Source organism: Columba livia, chromosome 10 (genome assembly GCF_036013475.1).
Source record: "Columba livia isolate bColLiv1 breed racing homer chromosome 10, bColLiv1.pat.W.v2, whole genome shotgun sequence".
Taxonomy (NCBI): domain Eukaryota; kingdom Metazoa; phylum Chordata; class Aves; order Columbiformes; family Columbidae; genus Columba; species Columba livia.
Genome location: NC_088611.1, coordinates 15,655,777 through 15,683,570, shown reverse-complemented (window position 1 = coordinate 15,683,570; position 27,794 = coordinate 15,655,777). Strand labels below are relative to the sequence as shown.

The 27,794-nt window shown below is 45.2% G+C and overlaps 1 protein-coding gene across 7 annotated transcripts in view; it reads right to left on the bottom strand.

The window, feature by feature from the left end:
* Nucleotides 1-27,794, bottom strand: part of ADAMTS9 (ADAM metallopeptidase with thrombospondin type 1 motif 9) — an 84,340-nt gene that overhangs the window by 35,583 nt on the left and 20,963 nt on the right. For all 7 annotated transcript variants that reach the window (XR_010475109.1, XM_065075524.1, XM_065075523.1 and 4 more), the window contains 17 exons: nt 23,435-23,580; nt 16,714-16,895; nt 16,485-16,621; nt 15,766-15,883; nt 15,406-15,501; nt 12,451-12,617; nt 12,212-12,341; nt 11,743-11,869; nt 9,743-9,953; nt 8,847-9,011; nt 7,551-7,715; nt 6,573-6,692; nt 4,715-4,819; nt 4,405-4,572; nt 3,946-4,230; nt 3,051-3,212; nt 2,332-2,508 (listed from right to left, as the gene is read on the bottom strand). Coding sequence is in view for 6 of the 7 variants with exons in the window: in XM_065075524.1 (XP_064931596.1) it covers nt 2,332-2,508; nt 3,051-3,212; nt 3,946-4,230; nt 4,405-4,572; nt 4,715-4,819; nt 6,573-6,692; nt 7,551-7,715; nt 8,847-9,011; nt 9,743-9,953; nt 11,743-11,869; nt 12,212-12,341; nt 12,451-12,617; nt 15,406-15,501; nt 15,766-15,883; nt 16,485-16,621; nt 16,714-16,895; nt 23,435-23,580 (2,661 nt within the window). In the remaining variant the exon portion in view is untranslated. The remainder of the gene's footprint in view (nt 1-2,331; nt 2,509-3,050; nt 3,213-3,945; nt 4,231-4,404; nt 4,573-4,714; nt 4,820-6,572; nt 6,693-7,550; nt 7,716-8,846; nt 9,012-9,742; nt 9,954-11,742; nt 11,870-12,211; nt 12,342-12,450; nt 12,618-15,405; nt 15,502-15,765; nt 15,884-16,484; nt 16,622-16,713; nt 16,896-23,434; nt 23,581-27,794) is intronic.

Genomic DNA, 27,794 nt, shown 5'->3' with positions numbered 1-27,794 from the left:
TTTAGCAAAAGACTCAAGAAATCATTATACAAATTCATTTATGATTACATTCTACTTGTCTTTAATTTTCACTGTTCAACATTAACATTAAACATTGTAAATGTATGCAATATTTATATAAAATTAAATAACAATATTGGAAAAATAAATACACTTTTACATAAATACATAAATCCATACTGCTGAAAAGTTTCAGCTAATACTATACTCTTGTTTCAAAAGTGACCAAAAAATATGGTAGTGACACTCCATCTCAATAGATGAAGTATGTACAGCTACAGAATGATGTTTGCAATCGATGACAGAGCTAAAGCAACTCCAGGTGATACCACACTAAAGAGAAAACAATTTGGATGTTACTACCTACAGTAGTAGCACGAGGTAGACATATATGGGGTGTATTTTGCAGAAGGGACACGAAGCCCTGTTGACCCCATAAATACAATTTAGTCTTCGAAAAGCTCTGGGGTTCCCTATGTCAGAGCCAAAGGACACCTTGGTAATGAGACCTGAAAAATCAAGTCACTTTGCGGCAGCGACTGGGACTCAGCTCTGAGGCTGGGGAGGAGATGCTGCAGACAGGATAGGATGCCCCTGCCCTCTGTCTCTTTGCCCAACATTGCATCTGCTCCTGGGAGACTGAGAGCAAGGGACAACCCCCACCAAGGTTAGCAGAGTCAAGGGAATTTTTCCTGGGTAAAAAAAAAAGCCAAGTCAAATCCAAAATCCAGGACTGCAACCTGCATATCTGACACAGAGAAGCAGAGTCAGCCCTGGAGCCTGCTCCTGGACAGCTGCAAAGAGGCTGAAAGCTGAGCAACACCAAAAGGCAACACAACTCTGTCCACACCTTCGGTTCTTGCAAATGGTCCAGCACACGTAACAAAGGTTGGCAGCAGCTCCCAGCCGGTAGTTCTGCAGGGAAGCCACTGCATGGGTTGCCAGCTCTGCTTAGCTCACCTCACTCATTTTTAGCACCAACTATATCAGCATACAAGTGATACATTAGCACCTCAAATGAAATATTTCATGTCACTATCCCTTGTACTGGTGAAGCACCATATAAACACCAGTTCAGCGGTTTTATGGCTATTGTATAACTCACTGAGGTATGATAAAAATACTGAGGAGTGTTACTGAAGGCATCCACATTACTGAAAGAACCCGCAGAAACGAGAATGTGGCTATGTTTTAGCAAGATGACTTTTCAAACAGTGACAAATAAGTCCAATACATTACAAACAGGCCTTTTTTTTTTCTATAAAGTGCTTTTGAGTCAAATTTTTCTTTTTTTAAATCTTCTTCAAATGCTTTTATAACAAAACACACAATAAAGGTCGACATCTGTTTGAAGGCCACTCCAAAACCAGCAGGTCCGTGGTTTCCAGCACACCAGAAGTGCTCCAGGCAGCACTCGCCTTGGTGCTGAGCAGATGCTGCTGCTCTGGGCTGGGACAATTTCAAAGCTGTGAGACCCAAAAGAGCACCCCAGCCCATGGGTCAGGGCTGCTCTGCCCGCGCAAGAACATCTCCATAGCAGATTCATCCAGCAGCAAAGGAGCAATGTAAGCCATCTCTGCTCCAAACACTATTTTGTTATTAGAAAACTCCCAGGGTTTTAAGCCTTCCACCACCTTGCTGACTAATATTTAGAGCAGCAAGTGGAAATCAGGCCTGACAATAACTCCCCAGAACCAGAGAGATGCATGAGAGAAGCTTACGGGTGCCTTTGCATGACACATCATGTTCATACTATATATACACAGGAACAGAAATAGAGTATGGGCGTAAATGCACATGTGTTTCTATATAGTTGTGTGTGGGGGCAGGTAGGGACGTGCACACACATCTATACACACTTGTACATGCTTGGGAGTTGATGCAATTTAGTACACATTTTCCTCTGTCATCTTGCTTTTGGCAGAGAACACGCGACTGGTAAACCAGTAGGTGCACAGTGCAGTATTACCGTTAAATATCAGAACAATTTAACTTCAATGGAAAGAAATGTACTGCTTAAATGCCAGGTTTAAATCCATATGCGAAGGACTCAGTCAGAACCAAGACTCATAATGCACAGCGCTCACACAGTGTAATCAAACGGACAAAGGTGGCTACTTAGCAGAAAGTGCCTTTTAAATTAAAGGACTTGAGCTCCCCTAATGTAAGCCCTTCCTGAACAGGTGTTATTCTCAATATATTGTCAATAATCCTCTTTAAGTGCAGTTTTAAGACACGAAGCATTAGCACCTTGGTTTGAAGCTAATTAAAATCTGTTGTTACAGGATATCCACAAAATGGTTCACAAAGAGAAAGAGTTTATGGTCGTACCGAGCTCCAAGGACCAGCGCTCCAGGCAGCATCTCTAGGACAGTCCTGCACATTGCACTGCTCTCTGTCTGGTGGCTTTTCAAGGATTTCACAGCCCAGATCCGTAAACCTTTCTCCATTAGGGCGCTGGCACACCACCAGCCGTGTTCTTGTCCCTGCCCCGCATGGCTTTGTGCACTGGAAGTCAGCAGAAGACAGGGCAATCACTGTCTGGGCAGCAAAAACACCGCTGACCATTCCCTCAAAGCACTAGCACCTCTCAAGATGCGATAGTTGTTTCTGTTCCAAACCAACCCACCACGGCCAAATCCCCCCCAAGCGCTGCATGAGTCTCAGATGGGGCATCAGCTGCTTCAGCTTCTCTCTTCCCAAAGCTGTTTATGCTGCTCCACACAACAATACTGACAAACCCAACATGATACTGGAGGTTAATGACTCTAATTGTTCATCTCAGATGAATTTTTAGAAGGGAGCAATGTTTGTATTACAGAAAAAAAGGCCTTCAGTTAAACTGGACTTCTCTTAAAAAAAAAAAAATCTTGATTTTTGCAGAATTCACTTTCGCCTGGGAAGAAGCTTTTCCCATGAGAAATGGAAAGGAAAACATCCAATCTTTCTAATAAATGTCACCACAATTTCCCCACTTCTCCCATTTTTCAGCCATCCACTACTGAAAACCTTCCCGCGCACAGGGAGCCTGGGGTGACCGGTGCACTCACCTCTCCCCAGTTGCCATAAGCCCACTGAGGACAGGGGCCAGATTCGCACGATCTCTGCTCCATGGGTTTGTTTTTCTCATCGCAGTTATTTGCGGTGTATCCGTTTTCATCCTGGCACACCACGACCCGCCGCTGGAACCCCCCTGCACATGTGCTGGAGCACTGGAAGACACAATTGCCCACGGCTTTGTTGAATCCAGGAATAATTTTGCATTCCCAGGTCCTTCCCATTGCCTTGCACCGTGGGAATGCACTACCAGAAATTTAATACAGCTAACAGGCATTATTAACTTCAAAACCCAGCTATTGCTAATAGCAGTGCAATGACTTAGGCGCTGACTAAGCAAAGAAAATAAACACCAGCCTAGTTTTAAGCAGGTGAGTAATCCCCACTGCCTTTAATGCAGTGTTTGACATCCCATTTGTGCTTAATTCCCTTTAGGGACTTCTGTGATAAAGCACTGTGAACTGCTTGGGGTGAGAGGAGCTGGCATTAAAGCTCTTCTGTGCTTTGGCAACAGCTCTGCACAGCTGTAAATGTCCCAGGAGACAGCCAAGAAGCAGAGGTTGGCCTTTGCCTCATCGAAAATAATGCCATCAGCTTTCTGTCTGCAGAGCTTTGGAGATGTGAAGTGTGAGAGGCTGAGAAGTGATGCCTGCAGCCTAGTGCAACACTTACTTGTGTGTGCAGAGAGCAGAATGCAGGGAGAAGGGTCCCACTTTTCCCTGGGGGTGACGTTAAGAAAAGCCCTGGACTAGCCCAGGGAAACAAACCCCAAACAAATCAAACTAAAAAAATTCCCCCCAAAACCAACCAAACCAAACAACAACAACAAAAAATCCCCAGAAGCCCCAAACAAACAAAAATCAGAAATAAGAAAATCAGGGCACTTACAGCACCCCAGGGGCCAACCCTCCACTGATTGCCTCCCGGTATATGGGCACGGTTTCGGTTCGGGCTGCCTCCAGGGTGCAGTTTCAGGCGATGATCCGGATAGAGGAAAGGGTGGATGGGCCTGCCGTAGTCATGGCTGTTCGGATGACAAGGAGACATGGAGCAGTCTTGCTCGGTGGCAGGGAGGTCATCTGGATCGCACTCACTCCTGTCCACCAGCTGGTCACTGTAATTGATGCAGACCACTTGTCGCGTTGCCTTACCTTGACCGCAAGTCACCGAGCACTGCGTTACAGTGGGAAAAGGAGACACAGTCACATTTCTGGCTTCAAAAATCTGACAGACAGCTATTGCTAATAATAAACAGCAGAAGACCTTAATCCCCCCACTTATAAAACGGTACGTGTGACAGATTAACAATGAGGTCTACAGGGTGGCAAGAGACAGCATGATGCTTACAGAGCTCCACTCCAGGGCTTTCCACTGCCCGCATGGTGTCACGGTGCACATCTCCGTGGCTGATGGCTTCGGGAGGTGGAAACAATCTGACTCGTCGGCCACTGAGCCCTGGTCATCCCGACAGCTGACATACCTCATCCGGGTACCCTTCCCACATGTTGCAGAGCACTAGGGAAGGGCAAAAAACACTCCACTAGAAAGTTTCCTGATATATATTATGAGGGCTTTGGAATGAAAATTTGGTCAAACGTACTTAATATCACATTGTCTACTGTTGAGGAATCCTGAAAGTATTAAGACACACACTTACCGGTGTCCAGGATCCAAATCTCCACTGTGTCCTGTGAATACCCGATATGGATCTCTTGGCTTCAGGACTATTTGGATGGGGAGGACATGCTGCTATTTCACAGTCCTGTACATGAAATACATGAGGGAAAAGAGGGAAATAAAGACTTCACAGATGTTTCAGTTAAACCGTCTCTTCTTCAATGTAATTATGAACAACACAGTGTCTTTTAAACCTGTGACCAGCATGCTTGTGTGTTGGTGGCTTTTCTCCTGGCATCCGCTTGGAGAATCAACAAAACTTGGTACCAGCACCCGAAGGGCTTCATATGCAGAACCCTCAGTGGACTTTTGGCTTATTGGGAACTCTACAACAGAGATTCCCATAACCATATGCCATCTCTGTGTATTAAAACTAGACATTTTTGAGGCAAAAAGTGAAAGTTCATTAAGAGTTCTGGTACAAACACACATCTGCAAAGCAGCAACTTAATTGTTGATTGCAGCCCTTTGATTCCCTGCAGCCCACCAGAACACTTATGTCCACATGCTGATCTTCATCACATGCTAAACATGCAAGGTTTTGAGGACAGGCACATCATTCTGCTTGGTCCTGGCACAGTGCCTAACAGGAGGGTTTTGGTCCTGTCCAGACCTCCTGGGAGGTCTGGTGACAGAAAAGATGAATAGCCATGACTTTACTCCATAAGCCTACAAGTAGTCATTGCCAAAAATTAAATTACTACTGATCGTCACTGCGAGGGAGAGGGCAGCTCTTGACAAACGGCATAAATGATTTCCTCATTGCTATGATTTTACTTACACTGGAGACATGCGTGCCAAATGATGGCTGATGACAAGTAGGTTTGTAACCCCTTGACTATCGTGCCATCAGTCTCCATACATGGGAAAAACAGTCCCTTCATAAATGTTGTGGCCTTAGTTAAACTCTGTGAAGTCATGCAGGGCTGAAGCTGGGCAGGGCAACAGCACTACAACTCTCCTAGATGACAGATAGATGGTAATGTTCTGTTTTATTCAACTGCTTCAGATGCCATGGACATGTCCTCTGCTTGAAATGGGAATTCACGTGTTCGCTTCCAAGTACCAGTGAACACAGCATGGAAAGCCTCTTCAGCAAATTTGCAAAGGGTTTGCAATAATTCTTAATTTATCCAGTCAGGGGGTATGTGTCTGGAATTGTAGCTGGCACATACACCATATTGTCACGTGCAACAGATGAGAAATGACGGTCCCAAGCTGCCATTTTTACCACACAGCAGCAGTCCTGCAGCCACGTGAGCCCAGACCACAGCCAGGCATCCCAGAGTGCACACAACCCAAAGGAGGTGTCTGCTATGTAGAGATTCCAACCTCTGAGGCCAGTAAATACTGTCCCTTCTTATCCTTCTGGTCTCTGGTTGCTTTCCTATATTCATCTACTGCTGCTTCTTTAGCTCACGAGCTCTTAGAGCTTTAGCTCTGCATCTGGACACACCATGCACATCCCATCCTGTGACTACGGCTCCATGGATATAAACCATATAAAAGACAATCTTTACTCCACAAAGTCCTGATGCCCTCATGACAAGCTGCCTGTTCCCTTTTTGGCAATTTGGTTCTTCAGAGTGTAATGTTAATCACATGGAGAGAGTCTGTATGGGAACTCCCTTAATACAGCTTCTCTGTCCTGCTTCTACCAAAAACATGGTGCTGTGCTGCACCTTTGCAACAGTCATACTGCAGACCAAGATATTGCTCTGCATGGGCTGGTGTTCAGGGTAAAAGCCTTTGCTACAGCAAGACATCCCCTGAAGATGCAGCCTAGCTGCCTCTGTACACACACTGGCAAAGGATGGAGACAGGAGAGCAGGATTTACCTGGGTATCTGTTGGCCTGGTTGCAGCGTTACACTCATTATCATCCACCACTGACACGTAGGTGCCCACAACACACTTCACCGCTCTCATCTGGTAGCCTTGGCCACAAGTCACTGTGCACTGGGAGAGGACAGACAGGAGAAAGAAGTGAGAAAGAAGTGCTGGGTCTGAGTAGCTGCTTTCATTCAAAAGTATTAATCATCCCTGCTTGTGTTTAGGCATGTAGCATGAGCAGCAAAAATAAAGTTCAGCTTCTCTCTGGGTTTCTCTCCACTTCATGTATTTCAGCTTTAAATTAGGTCAAAGTTTTAATTCACTGTGCCCACCAGAGCCTCACACGCTTCGCTTGCTTCCTCAGGAATGAAGGTGCGAGCATTCAAATGATTTACTTTGCTGCACACAGTAAATCATACTTTGGCACAACCTGCATCATATCCTTCTTTAAAACTGGTTGTTCAGCCCCATGGTAGCACAGGCAGCTAATGAATGATTTTGCTGATGGGAAATAAGTCTGACTGGGACAACTAGTCTGGGTTTGTTTTTAAGTCAAGAGCTAACAGTTTTGTGGAAAAGGAGATGCCAGAACACTCTGGGAGAAATGAGCAACTTGTATTTTAACAGAAAAACCTTTGCCAACCCAGAAACTGGAAAACATTAAAAACAACAAAAGCTATTCAATGGGAGCAGCTTTTCTGTGAAAATTAGGCCACATATTTATGTGCCTAAATATGGATTTAGGAGCGTAACCTTGGAAACCCTTTTTTTAAAAATCACGGCCAATTTAGTATGACACAAATTAAATTTAGCACAAAGGGCAGGTACTGTTATTGCTGCCCATCCGCTGAACCCAAACGAACAGAGGGCTGCTTTGGTGTGCAAACCAATTAACGCAGTTATGCTGGTGAGTTTGGATGAAAGGGTAGCACCCAGCCTCGGCCACCAGCACCCAGGTCCCACCAACCACGAGCCCCGTGGTACCTGGCCCCATGGCCCCACTTGCCACGAAGCACATTCTTGCTGCTGGCACGTCTGCACCGACTCCGGCTTCGTTTCGGGGTCACAAAACCTGTCGTTTAACTGATCTTCTCCAAACTGGCACCAGGTCTGGCGGTGTTTGTGCCCTTTTCCACAGGTGACCAGGCACTGCAAGGAGTAAAGCACAAAAGCTCAGGCGGTGCTGAGGATGCACTGCCAGCTCAGCACCTGCACCGGTGTTGAAAAATAAACCTGGAGACCCCGCTGCAACCACTACTTAAAAACTGGTGCTGAGAGGCGGTTATTTAGCTAATGACCACGTGTGCTGGAAAACATGTGAATGTCTTGCAATGAGACAGGATTGTCCTCAGAAGCTGGTCCAGAGGAGAAACTGGAGTGTGGAGAGCACAGCTGGGCTGAGACACTTTGGCAGAGTGAGACCATGAAGGATCTTTACTTCCAGCAGCTGTAAGATATAGCTCAAAGCCCTGGGACTGCCCGACAGCACTTTAGCTGTGCAAAACAGGGTGCCAAAGGCTTGCAAAAAGCTTGCTGGGCTATGAGTGTTAAGGGTCTCAGCTCCCACAGGGTGCGAGTGCCTCTTCCACCACGCTGGCATGGCTTGCACTGCCAGCAGCTCGAGCCAGAAGATAGATTTTTTTGCAAAGAACAATCCCTGTTCCCACTAAATAGTTTTCATTATTTCCTAAAAGAACACGAGTCAAAGAAATGAGAGCTATTTGGCCACAATGCTGACAAGCTGCCTTTGAACTGTTCTCCAGCATCACTGGTCCTGCTGCAGGGAAAAGCCTCTCAAGATACAATTTTATTGCATTGCAAAGGACACCAACAGCAGCAGAAGAGGTAACAGTAATAAACAGCAGCGAGAGGGCTGAGCAGGACATTAGTAGGGTGAAATCCTGCCCTCCAGTGACAGGCAGCGCTGCCAGGGCTTGTGAGGACAATCTCAAGGGAAAATGAGGGCAAGAAGGTATTTTTCTTCCTGAAGTTACAGAAGAACTGTGGAAAAACTGGGGAGAAATTTCTGCAGGATTGGAGAGGAATTAACCCCCTGTGGCTTTGCAGGGAGGGAAATGGCCACTTAACCAGTAGTCACAAGGCCAGTGACTTTGTTGTCTATCTCAAGCCTCCCTGTGCACAGCCTTGGGGACACCCTCTGTAGCAGGCACAGTGCCACCATACCCTGGGACAAAAACAGAATGCAAGGGATGAGCAGGGACAGAGCGATTGCTTTGCAGGCACCACCAGGGTGAACCCATAGTGGTGACCAGCACCTACCTCAGACCAGTCACCAGTTTTCCACTGGGGGCACAAGAAGTCGCTGCACCGCTGCACTGTCAGCTTCTCCTGCTGACTGCACTTGCTGTCATCCAGGACGTCGTTGTAGGTGTTCACACACATGGCTCGCCGGCGCCGCGTGCCCCCGCCACAGCTCTTGGAGCACTGGGAAGGAGAGACACCAAGTCAATACTTTCTGCCACTCTATTATGGGTTGAGAGCCCATTTATTTCTTTCATCCCACTTGCAGACAGGACTGTGAAGAGACTGCAAAAAACCTCCGGAAGAACAATTTGTATTTTAAGTAACAAGCTGTTACTTTTTATATTCCTTTAAAAATCCAGTCTTGCTAAGCTTAATAATGAGTTTACAAATTCATTTTGGGTTATTACTTCTACAAGTGTTGCCTTTCAGTTCTCCCAAATGGCTGTAGCTTGTTCTCATTTTAGGAGAGAGAAATTATCTCCAACCAGCCTGTTCCCCTTCACTGTGCCCTCCCTGAAAAGCCCCAGGCTCATCATTCTCTAGGTCTGCATCAGGAATATTCCTGGCCATGGAGAAGTATTCTGCAAAAAAGCGTAAAGTAAACAAATTTCAGAAGTCTGCCACTGATGGTAACACATCCTCCTGGCTTCTGCCAGGAGGGCTGCCTGTGATGGGAGAAGAAAACCAGCCAGGTTCAGTGTAATGAAGACAGACCCTGGGATGTTTAAAAGCGTAAGTTCATTGCAGTGGAAAACAAGTACCAGGCTGCTTTGTACTACAGTGTCCTCCAGAAAAAGCAATGGAAGCAGAATCATTGTGGCCAACTTTTATATGCTATATGCAACCTAAACAGACTGACAGCCCCATGTGAGGGGGAGACAGCGTCTGCCGCACCACTGAGCATCCCTCACCTCTGTCCAGGCCGAGTACCGCCATCCTCCCACGTTACAGTCTCCAGTACACTTCTCCCTCGTGCTGGGCTTGGGCTGGCTGCTGCAGAAGCGGTCATCAACCTTCTCTATTTTTCCCTCCAGCCTGCTGTACTTGGAGCAGTAGATCTCCAGGGTGCGGTACCCCAGCCCACACTGGGCCGTGCACTCACTCTTCCTCGCGATGTGCCACCTGAGCCAAGGAAAGCAAGTGTCAGCACTGGTGTGGCAAAAATCCATTACTCCACGTGAAGGTGCCTGCCTTGGAGAGGATCAGAAGAAGCAGAAGGAGCTGTGGGGCTCTGCGACTCTGCAGGTAACATGTTTAGGGGTGTTTGACATAAATAAGGAATATACACTCTTGAACTGGAAGTTTTGCCTCCTTACAATACTTCCCAATGCTTTGAAGCTTCCAAAAACCTGAGGCAACAAACCCTGGCATTGTTTCATATGCGGAAGAACTGTCACCAGGTCCCTCTTAGAGACAGCAAAGCCACACTATGACTCCGGGGGAACCATGCAAAGTGGTGGGGAGTTCTGTGGCTGAGCAGGGAGCAGTGCTTTGACGGCTTTCTACTCCACATTCCCCTGAAGGACCACCACTTGGGCCTCTCAAAACAAAATACTGAAAAATACAGCATCAGAAAATTATCTGCACAGGCTTGAAATGTGTGACAAGGCATTCCACAAGGCAGGATGCCTGCAAAACAGTTTCAGCTCTCCAAAGCACGAGCTATTTACTTGCTTCAAGACACACGAGCCCCAGAGGTGTCAGTGGGGAGCAGGGTTGTTCCCTCTGGGTGGATGGACTTGCACCCTGGTTCCTCCTTCCTGGAAAGGGCAGCAAGGACTGATGCTGTTGGCCCTTGAGGACCCACCTGAGGATACTCACCAGGGTAACCTGGACACCAGAACAGAGTCACCAGGTCCCCAGGGTCACCTGGACACGAGCTGCCGGGCCCCAGCTCTGTCAAGAGATGCTGGACACAAGGTCTGATCCACAGAGATGTCAGAGACCTTGGAGTCAAGAGGACCTTATTGCACCTCGCCAGGGGTGCTCATGGGGACAGAGGCAGTGACATGTCCCCTGTGGATCCTGGAGCTGCCACGACAGCCTGTGTGGGGAGTGCAGAGCCCCACTCCTAAGCCTAGAGAGCAAACTTCAGCACAGCTAGAAGAATAAGATTAAGGGGATTTGGAGTCAATAGCTCCTCAATGGTGGGAGCCCTCATGTCCCTGCCTGCTTTTCAAACTCCTGCATTTGCCCTTCTCAAGTTTCCAACCTGTTGCAATGGCAACAGCTGTTACCGCGACAACCCAACCTATAGCTCCTGTACAGCCCTGGGTTTAGCACAGCCAGAGAAACCCCTCAGGAAACTCGACCATCCCAGTTACTTCACCAACAGCCACTTAATGCCACCATATTTAAATTCCAGAAAGGAAAACATTGCTTTTTAAAGGAAAATGGGTTGTAATGATTCAAGCCATGCTCCATCAATTCCAGCTCGCCAGCAGTTGTCTGGGGACAGCCCCAAACCTGCTCTACACTTAAGCCTAATCTTTGCTTTAAGCAAACAATGATAAATCCAAGTCTTAGTTACTCTTTTGCTTTAAGCATATGTTTTTCCCTCTTTGCAGGCTGTTTCTAGGATGGTGCTGAGCATTTCTGATCCAGGCAGATGCGGATTTCAGGCACTGTATTGCACAGGGAGATTTTTCAACACTAGGTGATTTTTTTTTTTATAGTTAGCACTAATTTAATCCAATAAAAGAAATGTGAAAATGCAGAAAAGTGCCTCTCAAAACACAGCTGGTGGATGCCAATCCCTCTTGGTTTACAAAGAGGCAACTGCTAATCCTTTTCTTTTTTTTAAATCTAACAAAAGCTGGTGAGAAAAGGATTTATGGTGAGAAGTGAAAGGAAAGAGAAGTAAACAATAAATATATGATGTAATGTGTACACATGGCTGAGTAGAGTGCACCTTAATTCACATTCTGTGCTACAAGGCTCAGTGATGGGGTCAGGCTGGGGAAGTCGATCACATCGCTGGTCCGACACTGTGAGCTGATCCGACTCTCTCGTACACACGGGTTTCCTTTTTCTTTCTCCTACACAGAAAAAAACCCCACACATCGTTTGAGTCATACAGGAAAGTGATCAGATCAGTTATTTCTCTTACTCCTCCTATAGTAGCAATTAAGAGACATTTAATTATGCTTTTAAACCTCTTTCAGAAATGGGGGGGTGGGTTAAGACTCTCTAAGAGGATCAGCAGAGCAGTGGTGCGCCTTGTACCATGTTATCTACTACTGCAGCCCAGGGAAACAGTCACACCCATAACATGAGAATCTCACAGAAAGCAAATGGAGATGGATTTAACAGCACGACCCAGATCCCAGATGAATCCGGGACAAAACTGTGTCTTCTTTAAAGCCTTCCCAAGCACCCACCTTGGCAGAGCTTACTGCAGGGCTGCCACGGGCCATACGCATTCCAGTAAAACTGCTGAGGTTTGTCCTCAATGGGGATATTAAATGTGTAACGAACATCAGGATTGTACAAATTACCCACTGATAAAACCTGAGGGGAAAAAAAGATGAAGCAGAGTAAACCAACAGACTTTGCTGCCCACATTTTTCAGTCCAGTAATGCTGGCTGGACTTTTCCACACACACAACATATACTTCACCTGAAGTGTTATTTCTTGCTCAATCCGATCTGTAGAATTAATCCTTTCAATAGTATTATCCGATCCGCTGTATTCGATCACAGCATTCCCAACTTTGATTTCCCTTTTAAACATACTGACGACAAAGTCTCCATTTAATATAAAGTCTCCTTGACTGTTAGATAAGGCTGCATAGGTGTAAAAAACAAGAACTAAAGACGCAGAATTAACTCATACGTACATAATAACGTGGGTCATGCGCTCTCAGGGCTCCCTTTCATTGGGGTGGGAGGAGAAGCCCGCTGGCACTCTCAAACAGAAAGGATGTAAAGAGAGCAGCAAAGCTCTTACAGAGCTTTTTCCACCAGAGAGCCTCATTAAAATGAAGGCTGAATGCCTGAAGTTTTTGGTACAGAGTTCACCCATAACCCAGGGCAAAGAGACACCCAAAAGAGATGCTGGCCCGGCTGCCGCACGCAGAACGCACAGTCTGTATCCCCTCATACACTGCAGAAATAACCCTGCCCACGTCTTTTTGTTAGCCACGCAGGTAGGGTGGCTTCCCTGTTGTTTCCAGGTATGTTCTTACGCTAAATAGATGTACATTGACCAAATGTCATTTTCCAGTAGATAATTACAGGGAGTTTGGTCAGTATCTCTCCCACTCATTCGCTCTCCCTCCTCCCCCCCTACTTTTTATTATTCCAAATCTTAAGGTATGTGAAAGCACTGGAGGCTTAAAGCCTAAATGCTTTATAAAAGGAACGGTTTCCTGAAAACAGCAGTCTGCTGCACAACTTCACACTAATGCGATTATGTAGCTAATTTCCTAAGTTAGTTTCCCCACCATTTCACCCATCACAGCTACATTACTCCAAAGCCTCTGTACTGAAAAATCTAAACTTAACACCAAAACACCAAAGCAAAGGTTTTTACACGGAATGAGAAGAGAAAATAAAGCAATACAATGCTCAGTAGCAAACAGACACAGGATGGAGAAAAACTCACAAAGCAGACGCTATACTCAAACAAATTCCACACTTCGGAGGCTTTATTGTCATTAGGCAGCAGTAAAACTCATTAAAGGATTCCTTCCCATTTACTGTATCTCCTACAACAGTAGGTACACATCTTGGACTTGATGACAACATCAAATTCCTCCTAAACTGTTAAGCAACTACAAGGTTCACAGTACTGAGGGCCCAAGATTTCACACTCAGTGAGCTGCAAAATAAGCGGACACATGCGCACTTCTCATTTGCTTCTAGTCAGGCCTAATGTGAAGAGATTCTTTCCCAGCAATATTAAAGCAACATTAAAGAAGATTTGACTTCATTGCTTCCCAAGAAGATTAAAGGCCCTCCAAGAAGAGCTGAGAAGTTCTTTGGGGCTCCTTCTGGGGTGGACCAGTTTGAATAGGCACAACACAGGGAGGATTGTTTTTCTAGAAAAGAGGAATAATGAAATGTATCTCCCTTTCCCAGGACAGAAAACTACCACACCTTAGTAAGGTTTTCTTGGTACTGACGTGCATTCATGCTGCACCATCTCATTTCATTGCTGTGAATGTGCAGAAACTATGCAAGGCAGCAAAGGGGCTGGAAGTGAATGGCCGCGGGTGCACAGGGACAGACTGACAGCCTTGCATGACCCCAGTCTGGGAATGAGAACAGGGGGAACCTGCTCAGCTTTTTGCCTGAGTGAAGGGTCCAGCCACACAGATAGCATTGGAGAACAGCCACCAAAGCTGTCAACACCATTTCCCTTTGGTGAGTGATAGTCTCCTCTACTCATTTCTCAAGTGAAGTCCTTTACCTTCCATAGGCTAGGAACCGCCAGCCTGGTCCCACTTTTAAATATGCCCAGTTACAGCGAGCACTTGGGCTAAGCTCTGTATTTTGCAAAAACACTCAACAATGCAGGGATTTTGTGAGATGAAAGGAGATGAAGTGCCCTGCTCAGGGGTTTAAATATGGAACCCCCAAACCCAGTGCTGGGTATGGGATGTGCAGAAGAGAAGGAACAGAGCTGGGAGAGCAGCCACCATCCACCTGGGACTGCAAGGAGCCACAGCCTGACACCCTGCTCCATCAGCAACCCCACCAGATTCTGAGGGGCACAAACAGGACTTGATGGGAAGACCAGCCTTCCACTGGCAGGTGTAATATCAGTTGTAATGTGTGTTGGTGTTATATCCACTATTGAACCCAAACAGAATTTTCTATGGGGTGAACCACTGATCAGCATGGTAAAGAGACACATGGCTGTGTTAAAAGCATATGTGCATGCCGCAGACTGGTCTAAGACAGCACCAGAAGCATTTTAATCTATCCCCAGAGAGATACCCACAGATTACAGAAAACAGCTACCATGAATGTCCAACAGTCAAAGGCCAAGTTATTGTTAGCTTTAAATCAAACAAACATCTTTGGTGCAGGATATTTCATTACAGTTACATATCACTGTCAGGCAGGGACAAGAAGGGCTCAGTCGAAGTGAAATCAGAATTATTATTCTCAGGAGAATAGAAAACAATTTCTCTTTGAATTTGTTTGTACACACATCTTGCAGGCTATGGCACATTTACTCTCCAGCTAAGGCACAGTGAGTGTAGAGTCGTGTTAAGTTGCGATGAGAAGACTCCAGCAGAACTCAGAAGTCTGTTTGGATCCCAGCTTAATGCCTCAGTTCCCACCCAAAGCACAGGCTCAAGAGTCCTTCCCAGCCCCAGAGACACTCTAAGGGGATATTTCTTAGAGTCTGTGAACCTCCCAAACTTTGCATCAAGGATGGCATGAAAAAAAGAAGGAACAAGATAAGGCTGCATGTTTGGTAGATATATGAGATCAAGTCTCAACAAGAAAACATCTCCCTTAAGTGAATTCTTCATCCTCCCTAACAGAGAGCAGCCAGTGGATATCGCCACAACCAGACAATAAAGCAGATTTCTAGACTTAAACAAGGACTGTAACTCACCCAGGTAGTTGTCATCCTCTGGTTTCCCTGAGTAACTGTGCTGACGCACATCAATATTAGTTGCACCAGCTGGGATACGGACCACAATGTTATAGCCTAGAAAAGATTTAACAGAAAGTCAAGGCTATTACGCAGGCATTTCATTTGCTTTTTACAGGCAAAAAGGAAATGATCAAAATTACTTCATGTTACACAAGCTGATACTTTTCATTTAGAGGTAGCGTAAATAGTTATAAAATGGAATATGTTATAGCTAGAAGGATTTTGCATTTTACATCAGTGTTTTTGAAGATTAAGTGTGGTAATGGTCTTTATAGACCTGCATTTTTCACTATAAAGTTTTTAGCAACAGATTCTTACCATAATGCACCGTGTTAAATGTGCCTGCAACAGTTTTGCATGAAGAATTATCCCCACCACAAACACCACATTTATCTCTTCTTGCTTTTGAATTCAGCACATGATCACATCCAGCTTGCTTTAAGAGAAAAATTGAAAAAAATAGATTGAGCAAATACAGACTAGAGCAGCATTTACAAACCTTCCAATTAAGGCACACAAAAGCTTTGTATGCAAAAGACTTCCGTGAGACAAATTGTTTTGCTTCCCCACATTTTTTCCACTGATTTAAAGTGTGGCCATCCCACACCATTTTCAAACAAAAGGCTTTTTTACAACGTGAGAATCAGAACTGCCATTTGCACCAGGCAATGCCTTCACTAAAGAAAACTTCTTGCATTGGTTGTTCCCACAGCAAAAAGAATGAAAAATAATTGTGAATGGAAATGTAGAGTCCTCCAAGGTCTGACTGAAGGAAACACTGTGTGCATTCAGGCTCAGACCTCCACAGCTCTCAGTAACGAAGGACGGACATACAGACATCTTCCACGCATGGCTCTTGTGCAAATCTGGAGGTTGCCATGAGCTTCAGATCAGCCGTGGTTGGCAGAGTCTGCAGATTCTCCGGCAGCCCCAAGTGAAGAGGGCACAGCAATGACCGGCTAGAGCAAGGTGCAGAAGCACCAGCCTGCCACAAAAAAGTGCAACCACCCTGGCTAAAGAGAAGGGAAAATACTTACCCGGCAAAGGCCCTGCACGCAGATGTCATTTGTGTCAGGGCCACAGGGCGTCCCATCGATGACACGATCCCGCAGCTGGTAATATGCTGTATTTCCCGCCACTCGGCAGAACAACTTGCACCGATCCTTCATCAGGACTAGGGATGGGAGGGAGGAAAACCAGAAGCATGTTATCCGAATGCCATCAGCCTGACACAGCAATCCGCATCTCCCTTCCCCGGCCACTTACTGCCGCTGTATTTGGGAACCCAGCGCACGTTCGTGGGCAGCCCGTTGATGTTAAAGTGCTTCCCATCAAAGTCGGCACACTGCTCGTCCCGGAAATCCTTCTTCAGCTTTGAGCATGGTTCGGTGTTGCAGGATTTAAACTTCATGCGACGACCCACGCAGTATTTCCCACCGTTTTTAGGCCTGCAGAAACAAGACTCAATCGTAGTTTTGCAGCCTGTTCAGCACAGTCAGGATTTGCAGCACCATTTTGTGGGCCATGTATTTAATATCGCAGGCTGACAGCAGGAAAGCTTATGCAGGTGTCTAATAAAAAAGACCATATTTACAATGGTAAAAGAAGATGAAAAAGGGAATATTTGCTCTCTTATGAATGCAGCAGTAGTGAGAAAAACCAGAAAGGAAACACATTTTCCTCCTTAACTGGGGATTTAGTTTCACACTGTGGGATCCTGTATGGGACCATCCCTCCAGAACTCGAGCAATCCTATGGATTCAGCAGCTGAGGGTTTGCCTCTGATCTACTGGGTTGCAAATAACCAAACACCATGTCAGAAAGGAGAAAGGGCTTCCCTGTGGAGGCTGAAAGGCCAGGCAGTGTTTAGTCCTTCAGGATTTGTAGTCCAAAATGGTAGAAGTGTTTTAAAGTGTCTAGCATTACCAATTTTATCTCCACATATTCCAGAAAGCACCAAAGATGGCCAATAAATACTTTACCCCCATTTTATAGTAGGATGGCTCTGGTATAAACTGGGGAAAGCAATATCATCCAAGCCACATAAAAAACAGCACATAAGCCTAGGAGAAACTGTCATTTTGAATTTCCCAACTCTCAGATTCAGGGCTGGAGTCATAAAACTATTTTTGTCCTCGTATGTAGATGGAGCCTTTGCCAGGCAACAGCTCACTTCAGGGACCCAAAAAGCCTTTCCTCCTGCAGCCACTGTCAGCAGCGGCGTGGGAATGACCCAGCAGAAGGCACCTTTCTGGTAAGGATTCCTTTTCAGCTATGGTAACACTGTGAGGAAAGTACCCTTGGGATATAAGCTATCTTATCTACTGTCTGTTCAGTTCTTCTAGGAACTAGGGTAAGGTTTCATATGCCCATCTCTGTGCAGACTTCTATGCATATAATGAATTATAACAATAAAACTTAAAAGGGTGCACTATGCTTTAAATGTTCCAAGAAAACCCCACCATCTCTGACGCTCTCTTGTGAAACCTCAAATGAAATTGAGAGGGCATGGTGGAGGCTACTACAAGCTACCACCATTAATATGCATAATAAAAACTGCCCTACCATCCAGCTTTGTTTTTCCCTGATGCCACAGAAGCACACAGTGACCCTTGAAGCTCAACATGTGTGCCCAGCTCCAGCTGCTGCTGCAAAATAACCACCAAACCTGCATCTTCTACCCAACCCCTGAACAAAATAAGTGCCTGTGCTAGCAAGAAGTAAAGATCAGAAGAGCAATGCACTGGGCGCTGAAGTCCTGGCACCCACATCTCCTGCCTTTTAGGGCTTTTTTCAGGATCAGTTCTGCCTTGCCCCGGGACCAAACAGCTGTCAGTGCCTCCGGGATACTGGCAGAATGCATCTTCCCATTGAGCCTCCTCAGGAAGAAAGCCAATTTGCACACAGAAAGACCTTTCAAAATGCAAATTAATGAGTGATAAACGGGAAGCACCCCTGCCCCTAGCATGGAGATGCCCACTGTAGGCTCTCCACATTGCATGCAGTCAGCATCTTCTACCATAACAGAGACAGAAACCCCTTGCATATGTATGAGGGTCTCTACACACAGCAAGTCAACAAACTCCTACACCTTATCACAATTTTTTAGCATCCTTTGAAGTACAGGAACATCAACAAGCTTATGAAGACAAGGAGCACTTGTTCCCCCACAAGTAATTCTTCACTCTGACGTTTGAAAACTATTTGTGACTCAAGTAGCAGGGGTCCTCTTAAATAAATTAGGAGACAGAGGCACCCAGAGGGGCCTGCCCTTGCCTAAAGGCTACCTGAAAATAGAAAAGGGCAGGTGGACTTCCCACCACCGCGCTAGCACCAAGCTAGAGATGCTCACAGGTTTGGCACGAGTCTGAGGGCGAGATGCAGAGCACCGCCAGCTACACACATGGGATTTCTCCTGCCAGCATCCTCTCCTTGCTGAGATACACGCTGCCATGGTACAGATCCCTCAAGTCCCATCCTAAATGCTGAGGAGTATGGTTTGTCTTTAGGCATGACTCGGAGCTGTAGCTGGTAACACCGGCTCTACCTGCTGCGATTGTGAGACATGAGGAAGAAATTTTTTACAATAGGGTGGTGAAACACTGGCCCAGGTTGCCCAGAGAGGTGCAGGATGTTCCATCCCTGGAGACATCCCAGGACAGGCTGGATGGGGCTCTGAGCAACCTGAGCTGGGTGAAGATATTCCTGCTCATGGCAGGGGGGTTAGACTAGATGAGCTTCGAATGTCCCTTCTAACTCAAAGTGTTCTATGATTCTTACATACCATCTGGAAACTAAACATGCATCACTTGCAAAGGTTTCTGGTGCTTGCAGTTAAGCAAGTAACAGGGCTAAAAGTCACAACCAACTGCATAGCACTCACTAAAGATATCAGTTTACAGAACAATTTCACACTAATTCCTAGTGGAGCAAAGTTTAAACCTGGTTTTTACCAATTTAGTCTATTCTCCACCTTGGACTGGCAAACAACTTGATTTAATTGAACTGAGCATGCTTGGGACTGCTCCAGAGCTAACTCAGTGCTGCAGCCCCTGTGGGTGCATCCAACACCCCTCCTGCCTCCCAGCCATCATGGTGATTTCTGGGGGTTTCCCACCACCGGGGCCCTTCCCACAGACTATTCCTATGAAGGCACATTATCATTATCTACCTCCAGCTACAAAGGGACATCTCGACCCTGGGGAAACCTCTTAGCTGTGGCAGCAGCACACTCCAGACCTCTGTGAGTCCAAATCATTCATGGGGGAATTAACTGGATTCCTCATTTTTGCTTCAAAAGCATTTACACCACAGCAGGACTGTTGCGGTTTGACAAAGGCTTTAAATTATGCAAACCTCTAGCAGGGTATTTCATTAAAAAAATTGCAATTACCACATTTTTATCACATTGCTTCCAATATAAATCAATTTAATTAAAATAAGACTTCGAAATATTAAGTTAGTTAAGAAGAAAATGCAGGAGCTTTTTTTTTTTTAAGAGTAGGTCTAACAAAATCCAGAGATTCCAAACTACTGTATAACTTCCTTTTCTCTAGACATGACCTGAAAGATTGAGAAAACATCGAACACAGCGACACACCACCACAAACTGAAGGATGCTGAAACTTGACATCATGCTGCAAACTGTCAGCTTCGTAACTGCGGCAGTAAACCTCCCTGCAGCCAGCATTCAGGGCTGAAGCACACTCACAATTCTGACGTTTAAAACCAACCTCAAACCACCCTGAAAGTTTTAAGGTGGTTTTAAACCAGCATTGCTTTTCACAGAGCTTGAGTAAACAGAAAGAGCTGACCCTTGAAAATAAGTCAGCCTCATATAAGATCGATTTTCGACAACACAAAGAAATACCAGATTCTTCACACTACACAATATTTTTATGGATAATCATCAGTGATGCACTGCAGAGATAGAAGGGAATGTAGTGCATGCATAGAAACCTCCTTGTTCTCTCTTGATTTCCCTTCTCTCTGAATCATCTGTTTGATCAACTAACTGCCAGTGTGGACCTGCTTTCAATCCAGCATAATTCCCCCTACGAGCACCTGCGCGCACCCCGGCATCGCTGCGGTCCTCCCAGCATGTCAGAAACTCCCAGGACACAGCAGACAGGCCTGGGGAGCAGCGGGCTATGATCCCTGCTCCCACCTCAACACATTTTCGATATACGAAGCTTAATGCATCACCTGCAATTACTGAGCATGAACGTTTTTGCTTGCAGACCTTAAGGCAGTGCCCAGCTCTCAGTGGTCCAGGAGCACCGGGTACAGGCACCTGATGGAGATACGCTGGTTTTGGGGATGCTCTGCCTGTGCTCAGGCCCATGCTGCTATGACTGGGGATACTCAGGCTGCAACAATGAAAGGACCCTGGAGACCAACCACAGGGTACACGTGTTCATCTGCAAATCTGCCTACGCGACTGTGCTCACGCAGCGGCTGCAGAAAAATCTGTGAAGCCCTGGTGTGCGCAGATCAGTTTGAGATCTCCTTCATGGCATCCTGAGAAACCCTGGGACTGGGAACTGGTACATGTGCTGGCTCCTGGCAGCCAGCACAGTTATCTATAGGTGTGTTTACATGTCAAGCTCAGACAGCTTTTGGCACAGGTGGATACTTTTGTGATGGACTAAAATGCAGACGTGATCTGACTCGCATCCAGAGATAACACCACCCCAAACAGAAAGCCATTCCTGGAAACAGGGCTCCTGGTATTGCCTTCTTATGAAATATGCCTTTTTCCCATAATTCTGAAGCTATGCCTTGCTTTGAAAACCAGCGCTTGCACCACAGACCCGCTATGTGACGTGCCGCAGCTGGGGGCTTTGTCTGTACCAGCCAGCCTTGAATTCCCAAGTGGGCAACCTTGGTGGGAAGGTTCTGATCTGGTTAGCTAATACATTCTTTCAGTGTATGTCAAAACATAGTCTGCTGCTGTTTCAGAGGTTTACAGCACTTCTTACAGCCTTGCAAGATACTCGTCCATGTAGGTGTCAGAGCACAGTACAAAGAGAGGCAGGAGCTGTAGCCTTATTTTCTGTACCATGGCTAGATTTAACACTATTTTACTGGCATGCAAGATACCTTCCCCAGATCCTCATGCACAGAAAGAGCTTTAAAAATCTAAACCATCTTAGAATATAAAAGACTGACTGAAAACTATTTCAGACCTTACTCAATGTACCTCAGTTGGTTTTCCTGCCTGCTACAAAACAGGAGAAACAGACACTGGACCTATTTTGTATTTTTTTGGAGCATTTTGAAAAGTGAGAGAGGCAGGAGAGTACCCAGCAGTGTCTCAGCCATTTGCATCATGTCAGCAGCCTCACAATAACAGGAACATAGATGGTGGGAGCCCATGCTACAATGTCAAATCACAGGGACAATACAAGAGAGTTGGGGTAAAGCTCTGTGGACAGTACCAGGACAGACAGTTTGCCACAGAGACTTCATGAGGGTTTAGAGAAGAGGCCAGTGCCAGCTACACAGCTCTTGAAGGGGGGCCTAAAAAATAACCACTAATAATGATAAGAATAGAGGATTTCACAGGCAGCTTGGTACCTAACGTCTTTAGGTGCTTTTGCAAACCCCAGCCAAGGCAACGAGCCTCACAAAACACCCAGATACAAAACGCAAGCTATAAGTGAAGATGGAATTTAAAATCCCTTGGCTAGCCCTCAGGATAAAGTAGATTTTCTATCATAAAAAGCTATCAGTCCAAACAGATGCCTCTCCAGAAGATGGGAATACTTCTTACTGACAGGATCCAAAGGTTCGGCAGCACAGCTATTTTTGCATGTGGAAAAATATTTTGGTTTTGTGTCTCCATGGCTACTGGAAGACCATATAGTATGTGCTGACTCAGCATGGTGAGATGAGAACTCCTTTGTTCTTGTGTGTTTCTCAGCATCCTCTTAATTGACATACTGGAATCCTACTCCCTTCAACTCTTCTCTTTTGACACCTGCCCAGCTGTGCTGAGCAGCCTCTCCTGTCACTTCACATGCCGCAGGTACGAGCTCTCCCTTCTCCCATTAGCAGTGATGAAACTGTCACTGGTACATCACTAATGGCCATTTCCTTGGCAATAAGCCTGCTTCATCTTTTTAAGAGTCCTTGGTCCAACCAGCTTCACAGACCCCTCACTCCTCTCCCTGTCTCAGTACCAAATGAGAGTCTGGAGAGCCTCCTGCGCACCCCTTCTTGCTCTCATGGGCTGAAAGGAGGTGGTTAAACAGAAACCAGCACAGTTCACAATTTATGTAAGCAGCCTGTTTTCATACCAGTTGCTCAAGCTATTGTTAATATTTCACCAGCCACACAATTATCTCCTTGAAGCCCACGGCAAAATTCCCTGCCATTTCAAAGGGTGTAGAATTTTGCATTCCAGGCTGATGGCAAACATTCTTGAGTGCCACTTTTTAATGGGGCACAGATTTCTGCTGAGGTTTGGCTAGTCTGCGCCAGCTGATGTGTAACTGTATAAAGGATCAGCTGCAAAGCCAGCCAAAGCAGGAATAAAATGGCAGAAAACTGTCTAAAGGATCTGGCCTGTAGGAACAGCTGCAAAAGCAGCCAAAGCATGGGTAAAATGGTGAAAAATAGATAAAACCATGACTCCTTCCATTCTTGGTCCTTTCTGATCCACAGGTTTGGAAGAAGAAGAATCTCTTTAGGAGTGAGACCCCAGCTGTGCCTCTCCAGGAAAACAAGAGGCAATAAACCTGCACAGATATTCGCTTTTTTCTTCTCTCTGCATTGAACAGATCCCTTTTTAGTGCACTTTTCCCACAAACAAAACCTGTGACCAGCTATGCCTGGGTCCCCATGATGATCCATGCCAGGCAAAGCCACCAGCCCCTGGGGTGACACACAGGCTGGGAAGAGCTGAAGGGTACTTCAACCCATTTGGGTAACCCAGCTACTTTTCCCCATTTCCTCCACCAGTGCTTCCCCTCCGTGCACTTACTCGGGCCTGTTGCACTCTCGTATCGCCGTCTTTATGCCGCCGCCGCAGGTTCTCGAGCAGGTCCCAAAAGGGCTCCAGGTCCCCCACGCTCCATCTGTCACCGGCGCCTCTCGCTCTTTGGGTACGCACATCCCAAACCGGCAGTGCTGTGCGCAGAGGAGAGAGACAGGAAAGGTGAGCTTGAGTTGCTTTTCATTACCACCCTGGATGCCAAGGCTCAGGCTTACTTATTTCTCAACCACTCACAAAATGTAGCAAAGATTTTGCAATCAAATAAAATTTAACTTCTTTAGTTTTGTCTGTTGCACCCATATTTTTTTCTCACTGCAGCCTTAAATGAAGAAGAGAAGACAAGCTGCAGAGACCAGTGGAGTGATTTATGGGAAGAAGACTGGCGGTTGCTGTTGTCCTCAAATATTCCCTGTTTACTGGTGCCGAGCAGCATGGCAATGCTCAGCTCGCAGCACTGGCTTTTCAAAAAGCCGCTTATCTGAATTCCTGGAGAGCAGCAGGAACCGCACCATGTCAGGGGAGGAGACAGACAGAGAGTAGGAAAAACAACAGGGAAAACTCAAACCTCCGCACAGCTGTGCAAAGCCCCAGGACAGAAGAGGGAAAGGAAGCTTCCAAATCTAAAGGGCAAATAAAATAGAAAAAATTCCTCAATGCAAAGAATTTTTCTTCACTCAGTCATAACATGGGACTTGCCAAAGCCTGGCACGTGTTGTGTTTTCCAGCTATAACTCTTGTTTTCTTTTGTTTGGAAAACTGGTTTTAATTATCTTAGCAAGTCCCTGTCCCTCATTTCTACAGTATAAATTGTGTCCCTTTGGGTTATGTTTGCTAGTCTGACTACAGAGACTTCTGGAGAGGTGAGATCTAGGGGAGAGTCAGCTTCTGGTCCCACCAGAGCGGATGGAAAAGTGTTCCCAAGACCCATCAGAGCAGGGTTTCCCACCCACTGAACAGTGCTTGCTAAAGCAGATTTAAACCCAGAGTCATGTTCATCTGCTGGCAGATGCCCAAATCTTTGCAATTATATGAAGCCCAAACATTGCTGATTGCTCACAGATTAGAAGAGGTTACAGACTCAAAGAATAAAACATATAGTGCATCATTAAAATATTCACTTCCAATATTTCTCTGCACCTGATGCTGTTCAGGAATGGAAACACCTGACAATCTTTACGGCAACATGGTCAAATTTACCAATGTGCTGTGTTTTTCCAGCCCTTTCACTAATGCCAGAACAAGACATTCCATAAGCTCATCCCCATTTTTAGACACCCTTATGAATCACCTTAGAGAAAGCTGTCTAGGAAAACAGAGCAAAAACAAAGTATCAAAAGGTATCAAAATCAAGGGGGTTGAGCATCCAGGCCACAGGACACTGGCTCTGCAGCACATTTAACACCTTTAGCCCATGATGGCCAGTTTGGCCCATTGCTTTGCTGATGAAGAAAGCTGATCTCAGGTGCATTGGCCTTTGGACGTGGTTTGCAGGACAGCCAAACAACTCATAGCTTGGGCCCTAAATGTGGTGTTTGGTCAGAGATGAACATGGTCTCAAGGCTGCAATGTGCCTTGGATTTGCTGTCATCTGAAGATTTCATTCCCCATATAGAAACTGGCTGAAAAAAATTCTGCTACAGTAAAGGACAGGAATAAAATAAGCTGAAATGCCTGCTTCTTTGCTGCAGGACAAGCCCTTCCAATGCACAACTCCTCCTGGCATTTAGAGGGTTGAAAAACTGTAGGATGGAGACCCCTATGCCAGCCCTGTACCAGGGACAAAGAGGTCCAATAGCATCATCAACGTACAAAAAATACACAACACCAATTCAGCAGTGCTGTCCCAGCAGAGAACTTCTCACAGCAATGTTGATGCTCACAGCTAAATATATAACCACAGTCATGCTTGGCATCACTGACCCAGAGAAGACGACGGAATAGCTAACTAGTGAATGTACACAGCTAACAGAGCGTGACATGACCTATATGTCTCCCGTCCAATGGTTGAGAATTAACCAGGAAATCACCTACATCCTCTTGATTTTATTAAAAATTGAGGGTTTGGAGTGGATGGTAAATCAAAAGGGGAGAAAAAAAAAAAAAAGGAGCAGCTGTTTTAAATAAACAGCAAGATTATCTTATGGAAATGCAATGGTGTTTCTTGGAACCACACTGTGAATAGTCTGGCTGTGCAACCTTCATGCCTTTTGTATTTTAAAAATAATTTCTATGTTGAGTTACAACAGAAAAACTAAAAAGCCTGCCAGGGTTCTCTTTCCTACGAGCTTACAGATCAGAGAACGAAGAGAATAAAAGAGTTTTTGTCTGTAGCAAGTTCAAAATAACTTAGACACACAGTTGAGCAGGAGAGCAATGGCAGGAACAGGAGACACTACAACAGGCTTTCCTTTTCTTTGTCTTGCCACTGGAGTCCCAGACAATTCACCAAATCCAGCTTTCATCCTTGTGCTGACTTTAGCTGAATAGATTAGCAGGGGGCAGACAAGTGCTGCGAAGCTTCACGCATGCATAACATATACGCTACCTGCTGCCATACGGCAGGAGACAGAAATGATTACTATTCATCTACTCTTCTTTTACCATTCTTTAAACAACCCTGAAAACCACAAGAGACAGAGGCCCAAGTTTACGACCCTCTTTATTTTCTTCCAGTGATTTATTTCCACCCAACAATGCGCTGGTGCTGTGAAACCCTGAGAAGACGACTGGTGCTCACCCAGCAAAGGTCAGACTCTGGGCTGGGCTTACTACTTGAATTAGCAATATCAAATTCACTGTCCTCACATGCAAAATATGCATAAACTAATACTCCCATGTTGTTTTAGTGTCCTTGATTTAAGAATAAATTTAGAGTCTGGATAAATCTACATCCCAGTAGTTTTAGCTAGATTTTTCTTAGCTCTTCAGGCTCCCTCATTTCCAAATATATGACCATAAAAAATGGGACAGTATTTTCTCCATCTGTCACCTCATATATCACAGGCTTTAAACACACAGACTTGAGGCAAAGCATTAGTCAGCATGCAGCAGTTTGATGGGGCTCCTGGCCACAGCAGAGTACCTAAATAGTGATTTATTTCTATGAAAAGCACTTCAGACTTGCACCTCAGCACTTCACAAGCCCAAATAAACACTAAGGAGAAGAGAGTTTATCATGATTCAAACCTTAAGCTTGAATTAGACCAACACACAGATAGAAGAATTACTCCGTAAAGCCTTTTTGTGAGAATACATTCAAATGCCTGAACACTAGCAGACTGAATTAGCTTTTTTTAAGAGCCCATCTGCTCTCAGCTGAGAAGTTCAAGGTCACACTTGTCTAATTTGTCTAAACTTGTCAAATTGTCTAGATTTGTGGACTGAAATGTTTTTGCTCACATGGTCTTTAAGAACCATGCAGCTGGACACTGCCACTTGGATGACATGGTAACTCTGAGAAGGTGATAATCTGCTCAATTGCAGTTGTTTGCACATCACTCTGGCCATATCCAAGGGTAACAGCAGGTCTGTGAGAACAAAACTGCAGCCCAGATTTTTGCAATTTCAAGAAAATAGTTATTTCTGAGCTTCCAGCAGTGAGTAGACCCAAAGCTCATAGGGAAGCTGAAGGTCTCAAGTCAAGGGGACTCCACAGATGCCTTAGCTTTATCCAGAGTCTCAAAAAAGGGGGCATTTTACATTAAAACATTAAATATTGAAGCACTGGCTTCAAAGAGCAGCACAGGAATAGGATTTTCCAACCACATCTCTAATGCACATTATCAACAAGAAAAACAAATGTGTTTGCTGTGCTTTTCCCTAAGAAAGGAAGGCAAATTGATAGACTGTGCCCATTGTCTTGAAGGAAATCAGTCACATGTCATTGAACAATTTACTTTGCGGATACATGCAACAGAGGATTAATTACCAAGCCTTTATGGAAAATGATATCTAAAATAACATCCAGATATTTTTATTAAATACATTTGAAAGACTATGAATTAGAATGTTGACTCTTTCTAAAGAAAACTTTAACTACTGATCATTAATAGCCAGAAAAGCAAAGTTTTAAGCTATACTTTGTAGAATAACATCACACTTTTTTTTACTAGATTTAGATGGAGAATATTTTTGTTCAGACAAAACAATACGAAAACTAGTTAGCATTTTTCTTCACAAGGTTCAGTACCTCAATAAAATAGAAAAGAAAAATCCTCTCAACTATTTTTTCTCTAGATCTAGACAACTAAAAACTAAATACTTATTCTACAAACCACAATGCTAGCTTGAAACTAACATTGCACATGGAAACTGAAAGTTTGTATGAATTACTGCCAAAATTGTTGCA